At 42.1% G+C, this 21,128-nt stretch overlaps 1 protein-coding gene across 3 annotated transcripts in view; it reads left to right on the forward strand.

Annotated features, from left to right (window-relative positions):
• Window positions 1-21,128, forward strand: part of XPNPEP3 (X-prolyl aminopeptidase 3) — a 111,072-nt gene that overhangs the window by 16,048 nt on the left and 73,896 nt on the right. For 2 of the 3 annotated variants that reach the window (XM_066596194.1, XM_066596193.1), the window contains exons 3-4: window positions 6,484-6,894; window positions 18,118-18,320. In XM_066596194.1, coding sequence (XP_066452291.1) covers window positions 6,484-6,894; window positions 18,118-18,320 — 614 coding nt within the window. Of the gene's footprint in view, window positions 1-4,887; window positions 4,989-6,483; window positions 6,895-18,117; window positions 18,321-21,128 lie in introns of those variants that run through there. The other variant, XM_066596195.1, reaches the window with a different exon arrangement.

The raw sequence follows: 21,128 nt of genomic DNA on the forward strand, positions 1-21,128 counted from the left end.
GCGGATGGTCTGGGATGTCAGGAGTTTTGTAGAAGCCTGTACCACCTGCGCTCGTGGGAAGAGTGTTAGGAGACGTCCCAAGTGGCCCATAATGCCACTGCCTGTTCCATCTAGACCATGGTCGCACTTATCCATGGATTTTATTACTGATTTGCCCGTTTCCCAAGGGTATTTGGTAATATGGGTGGTAGTTGACCGTTTTTCTAAGATGACTCATTTTGTTCCATTGAGGAAGTTACCGTCAGCTCCTGAATTGGCATCCATTTTTATTAAGGAAGTTGTACAGTTGCATGGCATTCCCGATGATGTCGTGTCAGATCATGGGATACAATTTGTGGCCCGCTTTTGGCGTGCGTTCTGTAAGAACTTTGGAGTGGGGTTGTCGTTCTCCACTGCCTTTCACCCAGAATCCAATGGGCAGACGGAACGCATTAACCAAGAACTTATTCAGTATCTCAGGCTCTATGTGAGCGATCGGCAACAGCAGTGGGCAGAATTTTTGGCGTTGGCAGAATTTGCCATTAATAATCATTGCAATTCTGCATCTGGTACATCGCCGTTTTTCTGTAATGTGGGTTTTCACCCCAGATGTTCTTTGGGGGTATCTTCGGTTTCCGAGAATCTGGCAGCGGATGCTAGAATTGCCAAGCTTGAGGATGTTTGTGGTGAGGTCCGACGGAATTTAGAACAGGCCAGGAGAGACATGTTGAAAGGTGGTGCCAACAGACGCACCATCTCAGATGCCTTCCCTGTTGGTCAGTTGGTGTATCTTTCCTCCAAGAATTTGAGGTTAAAGGTTCCCGCAATGAAATTAGCCCCACGTTTTGTGGGACTCTTCCCTGTCACCAGAGTCATTAATCCGGTGGCTTTTGAGTTGACGTTACCAGAAACATGGAGGATTCATAATGTTTTTCACAAGTCTTTATAGAAGAAATACGTCCCTCCTGTGGGGGGACATTGACTGTTTATATGGTTGATTATGGTCACTTCACCCTACCTCTGTTAGCGTTGCTCTTCATCTGATTGCACGGATGTAGGGTTTGTATGGGACGACTGCATGAGCAGGTGACGTCACCACTAGTTGTTAGCGCTCAAGCAGAGCCTTTAGACGGGCAGGTCACTGCTGGGTACTCGCTGACTCCTCGCTCAGCGCTTCACGTTCTATGTAGTAGCTGTGCTTCGACCTCACCACAGAAGGTCTCCAGCATGCATTATCACGCATTATATTCCCAAGACTTGGGCAAGAAAAGATTATTGCCAAATATGAGGCATTTAGCCCAGCTGGGTTTATATAGGCTAATCTCAAAGCTGAACATCACATAATCCCAACAGATCCATGCTCAAATCCACACCTCCTGGTATGGTTACGCAGCACACCCCACATCACAATTGCAGTGGTGAAATCCGTCACAGTACTACGATCTGCGCCAACACCAAAAAATGTAAACACTAGCGCGCCTGATGTAGCCCCCCCAACCATGGAACACCCAGCAGGGTAGCCATATGCAAACACACCCTAATAGCATATGGATGGGCACACATCCATCCAGTGAACAAACTTCAAATTTCAGGCCCATACTATCTAAGTAATACTATGGTTAGATACTCTAGCATCACCATTGGGGCTACGGTGTCATGCAGGGAATAATCCCACATGAGCCGAACTAAGCCCATCAATAATGCTCAGCAGAGAGGGGGCCCCACCACAAAACACCATACTTACCTACACTCACCCAGTCATTAATTACCCAAATGCGTTAAACCAGAATAATATGGGCAGGGAAGTGAAAGGCCAGGTAAAAATATACAGGTAATTAATACATTTAAGAGAATCTTGCTATTAGAAGTGGAAAGAAAGAACAAAGACGAAAAATAAAGTAGAAGTGGAAAGTAGAGGAGCAAGAGACACCGATTACAAAGTAAAATGTTTCTACACAAATGTCCAGAGTATGGAGAACAAATTAGAGCTCCTAGCACAAGAAGAAAAATATGATGTCATAGGCATCACAGAAACTTGGTGGAATAATACACATGATTGGAATACAATGCTTGAAGGATACAACTTATTTATAAGAAACAGACCTAATAAGAGGGGGGAGGTATTGCATTGTATGTTAGGAAAATATTCATCTCCACAGAGATTCAAGCTTCAGAGCTTGGTAGTTCTATAGAAACTGTTTGGGTAAGAATACAAGGAGAGAACAACAGAAAGGACACGATTATAGGCATTTACTATGGGCCATCTGGACAAGGAAAAGATATTGATGAACTCTTTGTACATCACATGGCCAAGCTCTCAAAAAAGCATGACATAGTGATCATGGGAGATTTTACCTATCCAGACATTTGTTGGGAATCTCTCTCAAGTGAATGTAATGGATTCAACAAATTCTTATCCGCTCTTGCTCAGAACTTCATCTCCCGAAATGTAGAAGAGAAAACAAGGGGATCTGCTATCTTGGACCTAATTCTTAGCAACAGGCAGGAAATGGTTGAGGAAGTAAGAGGGGCTGGGCCCTTTGGAGGCAGTGATCATGCTATCCTTGAATTTTGGATAAAAAGGGGAGGAAGACCTGAGATGACTCAAACCTCAAGGTTGGATTTCAGAACGGCAGATTTCAATGGACTTAGAAAAAGGGTAGGAAGAATGCAATGACTGGATGTTCTTAAGGACAGAAATGTCCAAGATGGTTAGGAAATATTGCAAAATGAGATTCTCAAAGCACAATCGTTAATAACCCCTAAAAAAAGGAAGCATTTAAAGAGACCAGGATGGATGAACACAGAACTTGCACACATGTTAAAAATGAAGAAAAATATGTTTATCAAATGGAAAAAGGGGGGTTTATCTAAAAAAGAATATAATGCGGTATGCAGAAACTGTACGGCAAGTATCAGAAAAGCTAAAGCTAATAATGAATTGAGGCTTGCAATAGAGGCCAAAACCAATAGAAAAGGATTTTGGAGGGATGTCAAAAGCAAAAGAAAAGTTAATAGAGCACCCGATACCTAAAAACCCAGCAGTAGCTCTATTGCTCCTAGATTTAGAGCAAGTAAGGCCCAGAAATAAAATACTGATTAGCCATATTTTGATTAGCAGCGGAGGTAATTGCTGAGCCACTCGCCATAATCTTTGAAAATTCCTGGAGAACAGGAGAAGTCCGAGAAGATTGGAAAAGGGCAAATGTTGTCCCTATTTTCAAAAAAGGAAAGGAGGTGGATCCAGGAAACTATAGGCCTTTGAGCCTGACTTCTATACTGGGAACGTTATTAAACAGCATGTACGCAAGTATTTGGATAACAATGGAGTAATTAACCAGAGCCAGCATGGGTTTGTAACAAACAAGTCATGCCAGACAAATCTAATTTACTTCTATGACAGAATCCCTGACTGGGTTGATCAGGAAAATGAGGCGGATATAGTATATCTTGACTTTAGTAAAGCATTTGACAAAGTATCTCATACCATACTTATTGAAAAAAATGACCAAATATGGGATTGACAAAGCAATTGTTAGGTGGATTCACAACTGGCTGAGTCATCATACTCAGAGGGTCATAAATAGCTGCACATTCAAGTGAAAGAATGTATCAAGTGGTGTACCACAAGGCTCTGTCCTAGGCCCAGTGTTGTTCAACATTTTTATAAATGATCTGGAGGAAGGAATTGATGGAAAACTGAGCAAATTTGCTGATGACAGAAAGCTAGGAGGGATAGCTAACACTAGGGAAGAAAGAGAGGATATTCAAAAAGATATAGAAAAGCTTGAACAGTGGACGGCGACTAACCCAATGCTTTTTAACAAGGAGAAATGCAAAGTCCTACATCTGGGCAAGAAAAATGAAAAAACCATATACAGAATGCGAGGAATTGGGCTAAACAGCAGCACATATGAAAAAGACTTGAGTATACTAATAGATCTGAATATGAATCAACAATGTGTGGGATGAAATTGAAAGGGAGGGGAGACAGATTAGATATTAGAAAAACCTTTCTGATAGTGAGGGTGATCAATGAGTGGAACAGGTTACCATTCGGGGTTGTGAGCTCTCCTTCAATGGAAGTGTTCAAACAAAGGCTGGACAAATATCTGTATGGGATGATTTAGTGATCCTGCACTGAGCAGGGGGTTGGACCCGATGACCCTGGAGGTCCCTTCCAACTCAAAACCCTATAATCCTCAAATAAATAGTATATTGTAACCCAAATCCAATCCATCCTGAGCAACTGATTCTGCTCTTAATAATTTGCATAGTTTCCAGGAAGATCAACAAGGGGCTGAATACAGACTCCATTCCTGCAACAATGGGCCTGGCGGTGGGTTTTCCAGCCCCTTGTGGATCTTGAATAGCATGTACAGTACAGGTGTGACAAGGTTAGATTATGTCAGAAGAGACCTTAATTCAGAATCAATAACAGATGTAATGTTTTATCAACAATCAGTGTAATCTCTTTAAGAATATCCTGTTTAGGGTCTCTTAATAGGGGAACATACATTTCCCTGTCTGACATGGTCTGTCAATTTCTGCAGTACAGGCATCTTTTTCAAACACCAGCAGAGCCCTGTCCTTGTCCGGTGGCATATAAATAACAGATATATCCACCAGTAGATTATTTAAATCCTCTCGCTCCTTCTTAGTACGGTTAGATGGTCCTTAAAACCACAGGGTACACATTTACGTTATAGGTGTGCGGGGTTTATATTGAGTGAGATTGCGAGCCGATCCTGCTTCATACAAGGCAGCTGCTGGCTGTCTGCAATAGCTGACACAGCAGCCTCAATCAGCACTAACGCTAATTGCAGTTGTTAACTTTCTAAATGTCACTTTCATTTCTGACAGCGGCATTTAAATGCCTTAATCGTTTTTCAGGATGTGCTAAATGGCCTCCTTCCATGATGCAATCACAGTCTGCCATTCAGTTTCCATATCAGCCGTAGTCCTTCTGAAGGCCCCCTGGGCTGCCATGACTAGATCCCTGTCAAAATGCAAGTTCATGTCCCCTATGCGGAAATTTTTAAAAGCTTTCCAGTAAATTATGTGATACGTTAAATGGTACCTTTGAACAGTACAATTTATCTGGAAAAACAATCACTGATGTAGTTATGTAAATAAAAAAATTAAGTTGTGATTTTTTGAAAGTGAAAATCAAAAATGAAAAAAAAAATTGGGCCGCATCCTTAAGAGGTTAATAAAGGATTGTAATCCTGTCCCACACCACGGACTAATGAATTTGAATTGCACATTAACTTGACCTGCGTCTTCAGTAATCTCAAATGGAAATATCATTTTCTAGATTCAAGGGTTTATGTCTCTGGAGGGAAATTCCTGACTGATCTTCTTACAAAAAGTACTGATAGGAATTCCTTATTACGATATGATAGTTTCTACTCACATTCCAGGATTAGAGCTCTACCCAAAAGTCAGTTTCAGAAGGTGGGTATGATCATGGATCATCAAGAAAAGTATAGACATCAGGAAGAGATAGAGGAGTGTAAAAAGAAACATACTGGTGGTGTGGCACAGCTCGGTCATTTCTCCTGTTCGCCCCTGTTCCTGCGTTTCCCACTGGTATCCCACTGTCATCCCCACAGTTGGGACCTATCCCTGCTCAGATCTCCAACTATGTTTAATCCAGTTTAACTAATGAAGGAGGTTTTTCCCCGAAACGAGTTTACTTATGCTGATTGTCTGCTATATTAATTAGAGAAGAAATTTTCATCCATTTGTTTTTTTAAGTATTTGAATACTTTGTGGAGTTCGGTGCTGAGCCACCAGTTTTTGTTACTTATACTCCTCTATACACTCACGCCCATTTAGGTGGTGCGTTCTTTGGTCGACAGCCCCATCCAGATCCTCTGGCACATTTCCAACCATCACATCCCTTATCTCCATTTTGGACTATTTATTTTCTACCCCCTTCTTTCCATTTCACATCTGTCAGGAAGAGATGGCTGTAATATTCCAACAGAGAGGCTATCCGGAATCTTAGCAGAAGTAAAATACTTGATGTGCGTCAAAGAGATAAAGTACACGTATTCCATTTATATCAATATTCAAATGCTGTATATTAGTTTGATTTGGCCATTTTTAAAATAAAAGCTGTGGTGCATTAAGAAAATGTACACATCTATACAAAAAAAAGGTCTGTGTGAATGTATCCACATGGAACCTTTGTAGCATGTCATACCATAAATTTATGATTGAAGATTCCAGCACTGGAACCCTCGCTGTGAATCGGTGATTCCACTCTTCTTGACAAAGTACGGTCGGGAGTTCTAAAATACGTGGGAGAATAGGTTGAGCATGCTTTGAGGCCATTGTCACCTTTATACAAGCTTTATGTTTAATAAATCTACATCAAATTAAATGCAAAAAAACTGTATGAAAATGCAAAGTCGGAACAAAGCACCCCAAAACTAAAGCATAATGGTTAACTAACTCTATAGTTGTTAACAGTAAATTGTGCATGTTTCTTTTCAGGGGAGGTGACGCCCGGATTAACGCAGACAGAGTATGCGCTTCGTCGTCATAAGCTGATGTCTAATATACAGAAGGAGTCTCACATTCTTGGCCTGGAAACGGATCATGCTGCAGTCTTCTTATCAAGTGCTGTAATGTATATGTCAAATGACATTCCCTTTCCTTTTCATCAGAACAATGATTTTCTGTACTTGTGTGGATTCTTGGAGCCAGATAGCATCCTCCTTTTACAAAGCACACCAGGACATGCTATGCCGTCTCACACAGCCACACTCTTCGTACCACGAAGACACCCTGACCGGGAATTGTGGGACGGACCCCGCTCGGGCCCTGATGGAGCTATTGCACTGACTGGTGTAGACAAAGCCTACCCTATAGAGGACTTTAAACATGTACTACCTGGGTTACTTGGTATGTGAAACTTGAATTTTTAATTAATATTAAGGAACCATAAAAATAGTTTTAGGCTTAACAAGCAGAATACTGTGCTGCAGTTTTTTCACAAGCTCGCAACCCATATCAAGGGCCCTCATTCTCTTACGAGATTCTAAACTAACATTTACAATCATGTCACTTCCGGTGACTATACTTACCTATATATTGTGCTTTATACCTGCTTTTGTGTATCTTTGTATAAGTATATCAGTAAGTATAGCCGCTGGCAGTGGTGTGTGTTGCAAGCTTACTCATTTTGGCCAAATTATTAACTAAGGCCGCCTGCACACGACCGTGATTGAACTGCGGGATCCGTGATCGCCTCCCGTGCGAATGATCTGCGGCATTCCACACAAATTCAAACCAATAGAGCATCTGCTTCAAATCTCTGCTCGTGGAAAAAAAAAATTACAGCATGCTCTATTTTTGCGCGGATTCCGCACAGACTGCTTCCATTGAAGTCAAGGGAAGCTGTCCGACATGCGTCCCTTCCACAATTGAAATGTAAAACAGGAGTTTAAAAAAAAATTAATTTGTACTGCACATGTATGAAGGCGAGCCGTGCAGACAATCCACAGTACAGAAGAAAAGACAAAATGACAGCTACACGGGGACGCAAGCCGGGTACAGGGTCGGATTCCGCTATGGTCTCCTGCATGCAGAATCAGGCTAATTCGTGTGCAGGCGGCCTACTACTTTGCATTCATCAGTACTCATCGTATTTTTCATTAAACTGAGGAGGAACAGGAGTATTACAGAGAGGAGCTGTATAAAAGCAAACAAAATCAAGTGTGTGAGCTGATGTGTGCGATGTATTATAAGTGTGCTATATTTTAGTCAGTACATGCTGACTTTAGATACAGGGACTTTTTTACGTTTAAACTGTTTTATTGGTATTAGGTAACATAGTCATACAACATATGGCATAAAGATTTATCTTGCTACACATAAATACAACACCCGTATATACTGAACACAGCACATCGGGTATCCATATGTGATGAGATATCAGTCAAGTAATTGTAAGCTGTCTAGAACTGAAAACTTAGGAGAAAGCCCTTAAGGATCCCCAGGTTGCTCATATAATAGATATAAACACAAACATATCCATAGCAACAATCTTATATTTGCCAGTATAGCATAAACAATATGACCTTTAACAAACATTAGGTAATAAACAATCTCTTAACCCCTTAACGACCAGCCCATAGTGTTTTTACGTCCTCCCGAAGTGGGCTCTATTCTCTGAGGACGTAAAAACATGCTTCCTGCAGAGAATAGTGCCCCTCGGGCTGTGGACGTGACAGCTCCATACTGTCGGTGTCCGCAGGTAGCTGACAGCATGGAGCTGTCATCCCGGGCTGTTCGGAGCCCCCCCCCGGCATTGCGATCGGCGCTATGCAATGGATAGCGCCGATCGCAAAAAAAGTAAATAAAAGTACACAAAAGTTAAAGATTCAGCTGCTCTGATGGATCGGATCCATCGGAGCAGCTGAAATTACTCACCCAGGTCCGGCACGCTGCTCCCCGCTCTCCTGCCGCTCCGGGGCCCGAAGCCGGTCTTCTGCGCATGCGCGCCAGGCGGCATTACGTCAGCCGCATGCGCAGAAGGCCCGGCGGCACGGGAGATTTAAAATCTCCTGGCTCCCGGCTCCTGTAGGTAGCCGGGAGGCAGGAGATGTCAGCGGGGACTGCGGTGAGCGGTCCCCGGTACCGCGATCACCGTTATCCAATGGTTAGCGGCGATCGCGAAAAAGTTAAAAAAAAGTTTTTAAAAAGTCAGTTTCACCTCCCCTCATGGATCGGATCCATGAGGGGAGGTGAAAATACTCACCCCCAGTCCTCAGCGGTGTCCCGATGTCCCGGGACCCGAATCCCCGTCTGCGCATGCGCGCCCGATGATTGACATCGGGCGCGTGCACAGACGGGCTCGAGCCCCGGGGAATTTAAAATCCCTCTGCTCCTGGCTGCCATGTGTAGCTAGGAGCAGAGAGATTATACCGGGGACATGATCACTGTCATCCAATGGATGACAGTGATCATGTAAAGTGAAAAAAAAGTGTAAAAAAGTTAAAAAAAAAAAAGTAAAAAAAAGTTTTTAAAAGTTTAAAAAGCGTACGTTTCATCCTCCTCATGGATCATATCCGTGAGGGAGGATGAAAGTACGTACCTAAGGCCCCCAGATTTATCCGCGGACCTTACCACAGCTTCTGCATACGCGCCCGTTGCCAAAATGGCGGGCGCATGCGCAAAAGCTGTGGATTGCCAGGATAATTTAAATTCTCCCTGCTCCTGGCTACAAAACGTAGCCAAGAGCATGGAGATTTAATGGGGGTCCGCGGTGAGCGGTTCCTGGTCACGTGTTCGCCATTATCCAATACTGGCGATCACGTAAAAGTAAAAAAAAAAATTTTAAGTTTCATCTCCCCTCACTGATGCGATCGGTGAGAGGAGATGAAACTTTTTACCGGAGGCCTGCGTATTTGAATCCCGACGCGATCTTCCTCCGTGGACCTTCCAGGATTCTGCACATGCGATTGCCGGCAAAAAGCCGGACACATGCGCAGGAGTCAGGGAGCCCAGGAAACTTAAAATCTCCTTGCTCCCAGCGACCAACGGTCACAGAGAGCCTGGAGCAGTGACGGGTGGCCTCGTTGAGCGGTCACGTGATAAAAAGGTAGCGATCTACCTTAGGCCGGTCTCACATGACCGGATAGGAATTACGGATTCCGCATGCTTCTGAGCCACGGTATTACGCAGATCAATCGCATTGGATTACACAATTCCGCTCACATTAGTGGGTCGGAATTGCGTAATCCACTCGCAGAAAAGAGAACGCAGCAGGTTCTATTTTACTGCGGATATCGGCAACATAGAGCCCATTGTGCTCCATGGTCGCGGATATACCCGCAGTCCATATGCAACTACATTGTATACGGGCTGCGGGTACCCGCGTCATCGCTAAGCGACGGTGAGGGAAATACAAACAAAGGTGTACTGTGCATGACCGCCTGTGTGAGTAGGCAGTTATGCGCAGTACATTACGCAGCCGTACGCAGGGTCACAGCCGGGCTCACAGATGGGATCCGCTGTGGGCCTCCGCAAGCGGATTCCGCCTGCACCCGCGTGAGCCCGGCGTTATTCAGACCGCTACCTGTGATACGTATTTTACAAGAAGCCCCAGGGAACGCTCGCTTTCCTGCAGTTCCAGGAGCACCTTGTTGAGCGCCTTCTGTGTGAGACCGCCGCACCTCATCAAGCTTACGGAGACTCACGGAACGCCACTTTTTACACCCCATACCCGGCCACTGAGGTCATGAAATACCCCCAAAAAGCATGAGAGGAGGGGGGGGGATACCCGGTTTTATTGCCCCATGGGCCCATTCCAACCAGCCTCCGTAATTACCCCTGTCTTCGGAAATACTACACAGTTCACATTTTTACTTTTATCTAAGATTTGCGAACGCCAAAAAGGGCGCGGAGGGGGAGGGGGGGAATTTTTAGGGAGTCAATCTTTATTCTGTACAAATAAGCAATGGGGCCTGGAATTTATTCAGTTGTGCCCTAAAATCCAACAGGTGTTCCGTCCTTTATAGGCCTTGCCATGCGTCCTGTAAGTAGATTAGGGCCACAATGGGTATGTTTCTGAACTCGGGACAAACGGGGGTATCCATTTTGGGGTGAACGTCTTCATTCCTATGTGCACTGTACAAAAAAACTGTTTTTAAATTGAAAAAATTGCCAAAAAAATTGAAAAACGTAACTTTTTCCTTCTGCTTTGCTTAGATTCATTCAAATACTGTGGGGTCAAAATACACAGTACACCCCTAGATGAATTCGTTAAGGGGTCTAGTTTTCAAAATGGGGTCATTTGAGGGGGTTCTTTATAGTTTTGGCCGCTCAATGGCTCTATAAGTGGGCAATGGGGCCTGAAATTTATTCAGTGGTACCCTGAAATCCAACGGGTATTCCTTTCATTGTAGGCCTAGCCATGGGTCCTGTAAGTCTATTAGGGCCACAATGGGTATGTTTCTGAACACGGGACAAACAGGGGTATCCATTTTGGGGTGAAAGCCTTCATTTATATGTGTGCTGTACAAAAAAAACTGTTTTTAAATTGACACAATAGCCCAAAAAATGAAAATCCTATTTTTTTCCTTTTGCTTTGCTTGAATTTATTCAAAAACTGTGGGGTCAAAATATGCAGAGTACATCCCTAGATAAATTCGTTAAGGGGTCTAGTTTTCAAAATGGGGTCATTTGTGGGGGTTCTATATGGTTTTGGGCGCTCAATAACTCTACAAGTGGGCAATGGGGCCTAAAAGGACTTCAAGCAAAATTTGTGTTCCGAAAGCCACCGGTCGCTCCTTTCATTTTGGGCTCCGTTGTGTATCCAGACATAAGATTAGGGCCACAATGGGTATGTCTCTGAACACGGAACAAACAGGGGTATCCATTTTTGGGTGCAAGTCTTCCTTCATATGTGTGCTGTACAAAAAAAGCTGTTTTTAAAATGACAGAATTGCCGAAAAAACGAAAATCACACTTTTTTCCTTTTGCTTGGTTTGAATTCATTCAAAAACTGTGGGGTCAAAATATGCAGTACACCCCTAGATAAATTCCTTAAGGGGTCTAGTTTTCAAAATGGGGTCATTTGTGGGGGTTCTATATGGTTTTGGGCGCTCAATAACTCTACAAGTGGGCAATGGGGCCTAAAAGGACTTCAAGCAAAATCTATGTTCTGAAAGCCACCAATTACTCCTTTTATTTTGGGCCCCGTTGTGCATGCGGACATAAGATTAGGGCCACAATGGGTATATTTCTGAAAACAGCACAAACAGGGGTATCCATTTTGGGGTGTAAGTCTTCCTTCATATGTGTGCTGTACAAAAAAAGCTGTTTTTAAAATGACAGAATTGCCAAAAAAACAAAAATCCAAATTTTTTCCTTTTGCTTTGCTTGAATTTATTCAAAAACTGTGGGGTCAAAATACGCAGTACACCCCTAGATAAATTCGTTAAGGAGTCTAGTTTTCAAAATGGGGTCATTTGTGGGGGTTCTCTATGGTTTTGGGCGCTCAAGAACTCTACAAGTGGGCAATGGGGCCTAAAAGGACTTCAAGCAAAATTTGTGTTCCGAAAGCCACCGGTCGCTCCTTTCATTTTGGGCTCCGTTGTGTATCCAGACATAAGATTAGGGCCACAATGGGTATGTCTCTGAACACGGAACAAACAGGGGTATCCATTTTTGGGTGCAAGTCTTCCTTCATATGTGTGCTGTACAAAAAAAGCTGTTTTTAAAATGACAGAATTGCCGAAAAAACGAAAATCACACTTTTTTCCTTTTGCTTGGTTTGAATTCATTCAAAAACTGTGGGGTCAAAATATGCAGTACACCCCTAGATAAATTCCTTAAGGGGTCTAGTTTTCAAAATGGGGTCATTTGTGGGGGTTTTCTATGGTTTTGGGCGCTTAAGAACATGTGTGCTATGGGGCCTAAAAGGACTTCAAGCAAAATTTCTGTTTTGAAAGACACTGACTACTCCTTTCATTTTGGGCCCCGTTGTGGACTCAGATATAACAATAGGGCCACAATGGGTATATTTCTGAACACGGGAGAAATAGGGGTATCCATTTTGGGGTGTAAATCCTGATTTTCATGTAAACTATAGGAAAAAAATATGTCTTTAAAATGACAGATTTGCAAAAATATGAAATTTTACTTTTTCTCCTCTAAATTGAATTAATTCCTGAAAAAAACTGTGGGGTCAAAATACTCATGACACCCCTCAGTGAATACATTAAGGGGTGTAGTTTTTAAAATGAGGTCATTTGGGGGGGTATCTATTATTCTGACACTCATGAGCCTTTCCAATCTCGGCTTGGTATAGGAAAACAAAGTGTTCCTCAAAATGCTAAAAAGTAATGTTAAATTTGTACGTCTCCTAAATAGTTAAAAAAAAACGAAAGTTTTTCCAATGTGCGCCCAAAATAAAGTAAACGGGTGGAAATATAAATCTTAGCAAAAATTTCTATATTATGTTTGCACATATTTAAGATATTGCAGTTGGAAATGTGAAAAAATGACGATTTTTTCAAAATTTTCCCAATTTTGGCGCTTTTAATAAATAAACGCAATTTCTATCGGTCTATTTTTTCCGCCTAAATGAAGCACAACATGTGGCGAAAAAACAATGTCAGAATCGCTTGGATATGCAAAACCTTTCTGGTGTTTTTCCATGTTAAAGTGACACATGTCAGATTTGCAAAATTTGGCCTGGTCATTAAGGCGCAAACAGGCTTGGTCACTAAGGGGTTAATATAGTAAAATGGAAGAAATAATAGACTCAAAGAGAGAGAGCGAAAAAAGAAAGGAGGGAGTGAAAGGAAAGAGGGGGAAGATGGAGGTGAGAGGTTCCAGGGAAAGTGGTAGTAAAAAGGACGTATGGGGATAAAACATATCCTGTCTGGTGGCGCTCATTTAAATCAATGTTTGAGACTACCTTGATCTGCCTACCCTAGGAATTCCTGGAACTCTGCCATCTCCAAGAAAAGGATCCAAGCTGACCACTCTCCCATGCATTCCCTGCGCTCTAAGTTCAGGGACTGTTTTAAACGTCATTTATATTTATTTTTTGCCTGTATATTTTAATTTTCACTTGCATATTACACTTCTATCTAATTTATCTGTACAATTCCCATTTACAATGTGCTCCATGATTGACAATACCGTTCAGTGTCCATCTTTTTACATCTATGCAGCCCCTAAACAGCCAGGTGCATACTGCTCTACGAGATGTGAGCGTGTTGCGCATTTTGAAGCCCAGATTCTGGATCTAAATGAAAGCTTCCAACACTGAGATTGATTGACAACCTAGAAAGTAGTTTGCTGCTCACTGAGTAGATGTGGGGGGTGGATGGTAATTTAGGAGAGCAGGATGATCAGGCAGCTATCTTGGCAACAGGAGGAGCAGTAGAGGGGAAAGATCCATTGAGGCTAACCTGAACTGGTACACCCCAACAAGTTTGCAAAGTTGGCAAATGAGGGGGATGCCATTTCAAAATTAGCATTCCTGCAGCACGACACGCTCTCCAACCACCAGGGGATGTCTTCTCCAGTAAGAAAGAGAATAGGAGAGCAGAGCAGGCTAGACAGGTCTTGATAGTGGGGGATTCAATTTTTAGGGGGACAGACAGGGCAATCCGGGATCGTTGAACGGTGTATTGTCTTCCTGGTGCTCGAGTTCGACACTTCGCAGATCGGGTTGACAGATTGCTGGGAGGGGCTGGTGAGGATCCAGCGGTCATGCTACACGTTAGTGCCAATCACAAAGATAGAGGCAGATAGAAGGTCCTTAAAAATGATTTCAGGGAACTAGAATATAAACTTAGCGTGAGGACCTCCAAAAGTAGTATTTTCTTAAATACTACTTGTACCATGTGCCACACCAGAAAGGCAGCAGAAGATAAATAAGTGCCTCTAGAGTTGGTGTAGGAAGGAGGGGGTTTGGGTTCCTGGAGAACTGGGCTGACTTTGCTGTTGGTTACAGGCTCTACCGTAGGGATGGGCTGCATCTTAGTGGGGAGGGTGCAGCTGTGCTCGAGGGAAGATGGTTAGAAGGTTGGAGGAGTGTTTAAACTAGGGACTGGGTGGCAACCAAAGAGAGAGAGGGGAAGATAGCGTAGACAGTGATCTGGGATTTAGTAATGGAATTGAGGGTGCAGTGGTGGGAGGGGTTAGTACAGATAGAACGGGCAGAACACTTAGTAGAGATGCACTTAAAATACAAAATAACTCAAACCTTCTAAACTGTATTGTTACTAATGCTAGAAGTCTGACCAATAAGGTTGACAAACTAGAAGTAATAATGTCTGAAGAAAACTACAACATAGTGGGAATAACTGAGACCTGGTTAGATGAAAGCTGTGACTGGCTGGTGAACTTAAAGGGAAACAGTCTCTTCAGAAGGGATCGTAAAAACTGGAAAGGGGGAGGGGTTTGTCTTTATGTAAAATCCTGCTTAAGGCCTTATTACACGGCCTACAAAATTCTGCGATTTTGTAGCGCTACAAAAATGCATTTATGAGAAGCCCAATGTTCATTCACATGAGATATGTTTTGTAGCCTGAAAGAACCCATTGGAAACCATGGGCTTGACATACATGCGTTTCTGTAGCGCTACAAAGTTGTGCGATTTTGTAGCCTGTGTGAATAAGGCCTCAAGCCCACATTACGGGAAGATGTATGGGAGGGACATGAACATGTGGAGTTTATGGGTGGAAATACATGGAGAGTGTAACAACAATAAAATCCTCATGGGGATTTTCTATAGACCCCCAAATATAACAGAAGCTACTGAAAATCTATTACTGAGGCAAATAGATGAAGCAGAAAATCACAATGAGGTAATTATTATGGGGGGCTTTAACTATCCGGATATAAACTGGGAAGCAGAAACCTGCGGATATCATAAAGCTAACAAGTTTCTGTCAATAAAAATAATCCCTTCACCCAAAAAAAGGGACAGCCATTTTGGACTTAATACAAACCAACAGACCTGATAGAATAACACGGGTGCAGCTTGGGGAACACCTAGGAAATAGTAACCATAATATAATACATTTCTACTTGTCTCTCAAGAGAGAGTTTTATAGGGGAGCTATGAAAATACTAAACTTCAGTTTAGTGATGCCCTTAACCCTATTGACTGGGATAATGTCCTCAAAAATAAGAGTACAAACAAAAAATGGGAAACGTTTAAAAGCATCCTAATTACTATCAACAGTTCATACTTTACAGAAATAAAAGACTTAGTAATAGGAGACTTACTAGTCTCTAACGGTACTCTCTAGACTGCTGTTTTGGAGTGCTAATAAATTCAGATCATGATTGTTTTCAGTGGATGTCAGATGTTTCAAACAGCCGGTACCCACCAAATACGCAGCGGACTTGGCTCCCACGCCCTCTTGATACCTACCCGCAGCCCTGTGTACATTACAGACAGGGAAGGGATTAATAGCGTTCATGCCACAACAACCCCTTTCCTTTACCTTTATGACTGGTTATAAGTTAGGTGGAGATCAGTTCCTCATCTGTTTGCTGCACACTCTCCCATTTGTGTAGAGAACAGGCCATTTGTGTCCCACTTAAAGAATGGGGATTTCTTGCACTACCTTCCATGCAACACTGAGGGGACAGTGCTACAAAGGTTGGACCCTGACCAACAATAGCTTTTATAATTTATCTCCCTGAAGGACTGTTAAAGTAAGAACGTGGTTGTGGAAAAAAAAACACATTTTCAAAGACAGCTAGAAAATACTCTGATTATTAGCATTTCAAAAAATGTGTTTGAATAATAATCCCTTGTGAAATCCTGTAAATCAACTACACAGGCATTTCTTTTATCAAAGCAGGTGTCTGTTATTCCTACTAAGTCATAGTTTTCCTCAAACATTATTATTCCAGTTCATTGATCACGTTTTTAGCATTCGTCACCATGCAGTTTAGAGGTTTTTGGTTATTTTTTATTTTAAAGCGTATACAAATTAACTATTCTAAGCCCTCCCACAATTCAGCCCCAATTTTTATTACTTAGTCCCAGGTCACTGTTTATCTTCCCCCTTCCTATTTCTCTGGTTGCCTTCCCTTCCAGTCCCTAGCTCAAACACTCCTCCAACCTTCTAGCCATTTTCTCCCCCAGCACGGCTGCACTCTCCCCATTTGGATGCACCAATCCTTTCAGTAGAACCGTAGCTTAACAGCAAAGACAGCCCAGGTCTCAAGGGATCCAAACCTCAGCCCCTATACCAGCTATTGAGCCCCTTTTTTACCACCATAATTCTCTGCTGCCTTTCTGGTAAAGGTAGTATTTCAGAAGTTACTACTTTTGGAGTTCTTCACCCTGAGCTTACATCTTAGGTCCCTGAAATCATTTTTAAGGACCTTCCACCTACCTCTAATTTTGTCACTGGTGCCTATTTGCATCATGACCACTGGGTCCTCACCGGCCCTCCAAGTAATCTGTCAACCCAGTCTGTGATTTGTTGAACTGGAGCACCAAGAAGACAACACACTGTTTAATGATCCCAGTCTTTGTGGCAGATTACCCTTTCTGTCCCCCTAATAATTGAGTCCTTCACTACCAGGATCTGTTCAGCCTGCCCTGTGCTCCCCTTCTTATTAGAGCAGACAGCCTGGCGGTCAAAGGCCATGTCGTGCTACAGCAGTGCTAATCCTGTAATGGCATCCCTCTCATCTGCCAACTTTGCAAACTTGTTGGGTTGTGCCAGTCCAGCACTAGCCTCGCTGGATCTCTTTCCTCTATATCTCTCCTGCCTGTCAAAAAAATAAATAATGCAGTGCCAGAATTGCATTTTTTGGTCTCCCTGTCTTCAAGAAAAAAATTAAGTAAAAAACCAATTTAAAAAATCATATAAACCCTAAAATATTACCAATAAAAACAAAATGTCGCCCCACAAAAAAAGAGCCCTCACACAGCCCTATCAATAAAAAAAAAAGATTTTTTTTGAAACTGTGAATTCCAGAACTGCAGAAAGTGATCTGGGCACAAGAGCAGCAATGACGCTCAGTCATAAAATGATTAACTTTACTATACTTAGCTTAAAATAAGTATAACTGTGCTTAGGACAATTTTTTTCAAATGCAATCTTCTACTGGTGAGGCACCAGAAAAAAAATGGCAAGAAGCCATACTTTACATTAATAGTCCTGATATCATAAATGCTTGTGATGTTATCCAAAGTTATTAAGATATATTAAGGGTTTTCTGGACTTTTATTATTAGTCATGTCAATCTGCCACACGGGATCCCCGCTAATCAGCTGATTGTTCGGCACATAGGAGTGCAGCAGAGTTGGATGTCGTCATAGAGGTCGGAGTTGTAAGTGTAGTAGCCGTCTTCACTCCTATTGCAATCAATGACAGTAGGCCGGACGATCAGTGGCTGATCCCCACCAATCAACAATTGATGACCTATTCTGATAAGAGGTCATCAATAGTAAAAGCCCGGCAAGTCCCTTTAACCAAAATTAATTTTATTATGTTTTCATATGATCCATGGCTAATTATTTTGAAGTAATTCAAATAGACCAAAGAGTCAAGACACTGCTATGTTAAAGTCTTAAAGTTGTGATGTATGTTTTACTGTGTTGTTGTTTTTTTGTATTTTATCTTATTTCAGATGAAACAGTGACGTTATGGTATGACCACATCAGACCTTCTCATCACTCTTTACACTCTAACTTCATACAACCTCTTCTAGAGTCAAATCAAAAGTTCAAAAATAGGATCAAGTCTATGCAACTACTCATGCAACAGCTTCGTTTAATAAAGACTCAAGCTGAAATTAAGCTTATGAAGAAAGCAGGACATATTTCTTCTCATGTATGGAACTTTAGTCAATCTTTACAACAATATATTTATGTTTACAGCGACCATCCGGTAAGACACTACTAGCTGCTCTGATTGGCCAGTACTGATCATAAGTAGCACTAGCCAGTCAGAGCAGCATGTAGTGTCCTAGACTACCAATGCATATTAACCCCTTAGTGACGGTGCTATCGTAAAACTACGTCCTGCTGTTGCAGGACGTGTATGGAGGGAGGTAGCGGCGCAATCTCCCTCCATACAGCGCGGGCATCAGCTGTTTATTACAGCTGACACCCGCGGGCAATAGCCGCGCTCGGCCGTTCGGCCGATCGTGGCTATTAACCCTTTAAATGCCCCGAACGCTGTTTAAATGTCCCGCACGGCCCCCCCGCGGTGAGATCGGGGGAGCTGTGCAGGTGTCATGGCAGCCGGGGGCCTAATGAATGGCCCCAGGGCTGCCTTAACAGACTGCCTATCAAGCCATCCACACAGGGTGGCTTGAAAGACTGCCTGTCAAAAAGCAGTATGACGTAATGCTATAGCATTACGTCATACTGCAGGAGCGATCAAAGCATCGCATGTTAAAGTCCCCCAGGAGGACTTCAAAGTAAAGTAAAAAAAATAATCAATAAAGTTTTTTTAATTGTTAAAAAAAAAAAAAGTTCTAAAAGTTTAAATTACCCCATTTTTGCCATATCTATTATTAAAAAATCTAAATCATAAAATAAAAATATGTGTTTGATATCGCCGCGTCCATAAAAGTCCGATCTATCAAAGTAGTGCATTATTTTTTCTGCACGGTGAACGTCGTCCGAAAAAGAAAATAAAGAACGCCAGAAATGCATTTTTTTAGTTACCCTGTCTCCCGGAAAAAACGCAATAAAAAGCGATCAAAAAGTTGTATGTATTCCAAATTGATACTATCGGAAACTACAGGACATCCCGCAAAAAATGAGCCCTTGCTCAACTACGTCGACGGAAAAATAAAAAAGTTATTGCGCGCACAAAATGACCGCAGAAAATAATTGAAAAAAATTAAATATCTTTAAAAAAAAATACAAGTACTACAGCAAAAACAATACTATATAAGTTTGGTATCGTAGTAATCGTACTGACCCATAGAATAAAAATATCAGGTCATTTTTGTTGCAGTTTGTGCGCCGTAGAAACAGGACGCACCAAAAGATGGTGGAATGTCGTTTTTTTTCCCATTTCTCTCCGCTTAGAATTTTTAAAGAGTTTTTCAGTAAATTATATGGTACAATAAATAGTGCCATTGAAAAATACAACTCATCCCGTAAAAAACAAGCCCCTTCGATGGATAAATAAAGGAGCTACAATTTTTTAAAAGGGAGTAGGAAAAAACAAAAATGGAAAAAAGCAAAAAAGCTCCGTCACTAAGGGGTTAATGCACAATGTGCATCAGGTAGTCAGAGAAGCGGTTTGGCCATCTTTGTTGTTAAGGACCAGAGGGTTGCTTTAACATCTTTTCTGGAATGTTATAAAGTATTCAGGTTTTTCTTTAATTTTTTGATTGCTAGGTAGCACTGTTGTGGTTTGCTAGGAAGCGCTTAAATGGAATCCTGTGTCAGAAATGAACTATTATTTAAATCAAGATTATATGTCAAACATATTTTTAGAGCATTCTGGTTATTTAAATTTCAAAAAAATCCTACCATATTATATAAATTTTCAACTGAGTGACATGATAGGTTAATGCTTCATTTTTCGCTTGGATCACTTTTCAGTAGGCAGCTAATTACATTCAGAGATCAGGAAAACAATGAGAGATAAATAAAGCTATTTATGACATAATCAATGCTCGTGCCAAATTTCAAGTTTCTCTAACATTGGGAAGCGAGAGAATTAAATTTTGTACGTAAAATTTAAACGCTAATTCTTTTGCGCTTAGAATTCAATAATCGAGTTGGGACCTATTAACTTTTCCTATTTATGACATAATCAATGCTCGTGCCAAATTTCAAGTTTCTCTAACATCGGGAAGTGAGAGAATTAGATTTTGTACGTAAAATTTAAACGCTAATTCTTTTGCGCTTAGAATTTAATAATCGAGTTGGGACCTATTTACTTTTCCTATTTATGACATAATCAATGCTCTTGCCAAATTTCAAATTTCTATGACATCGGGAAGTGAGACAAATAGATTACGTACATAAAATTTGGACGCTAATTCTTTTGCGCTTAGAATTGAATAATCGAGTTAAGACCCATTAGCTTTTCCTATTTATGACATAATTAGAGATGAGCGAACACGTTCGGCTCCGCCCCTTTTTCGCCCGAACACCGAACTTTGCGAACACTTCAGTGTTCGGGCGAAAAAGTTCGGGGGCCGCCGTGGCAGCGCGGGGGGGTGCGGCGGGGAGTGGGGGGGAGAGGGAGAGAGAGAGGGCTCCCCCCTGTTCCCCGCTACTGCCGCCCGCGCCGCCGCGCATCTCCCCGCCCCCCGGCGGCACCCGGACACTTACGCGCGAACACTGCAGTGTTCGGCAAAGCCGGTGTCCGGGTGCGGATGTGTCCGTAACGGACACGTTCGCTCATCCCTAGACATAATCAATGCTTGTGGTAAATTTCATGTTTCTATGACACTGGGAAGTGAGAGAATTAGATTACATACGTAAAATTTGGACGCTAATTCTTTTGCACTTAGAATTGAATAATCAAGTTGGGACCTATTAACTTTTCCTATTTATGACATAATCAATGCTTGTGCCAAATTTCATGTTTCTATGACACCGGGAAGTGAGAGAATTAGATTCCGTACGTAAAATTTGGACGCTAATTCTTTTGCGCTAGAATTGAATA

This window comes from Eleutherodactylus coqui, chromosome 3 (assembly GCF_035609145.1).
Source record: "Eleutherodactylus coqui strain aEleCoq1 chromosome 3, aEleCoq1.hap1, whole genome shotgun sequence".
Lineage (NCBI taxonomy): Eukaryota > Metazoa > Chordata > Amphibia > Anura > Eleutherodactylidae > Eleutherodactylus > Eleutherodactylus coqui.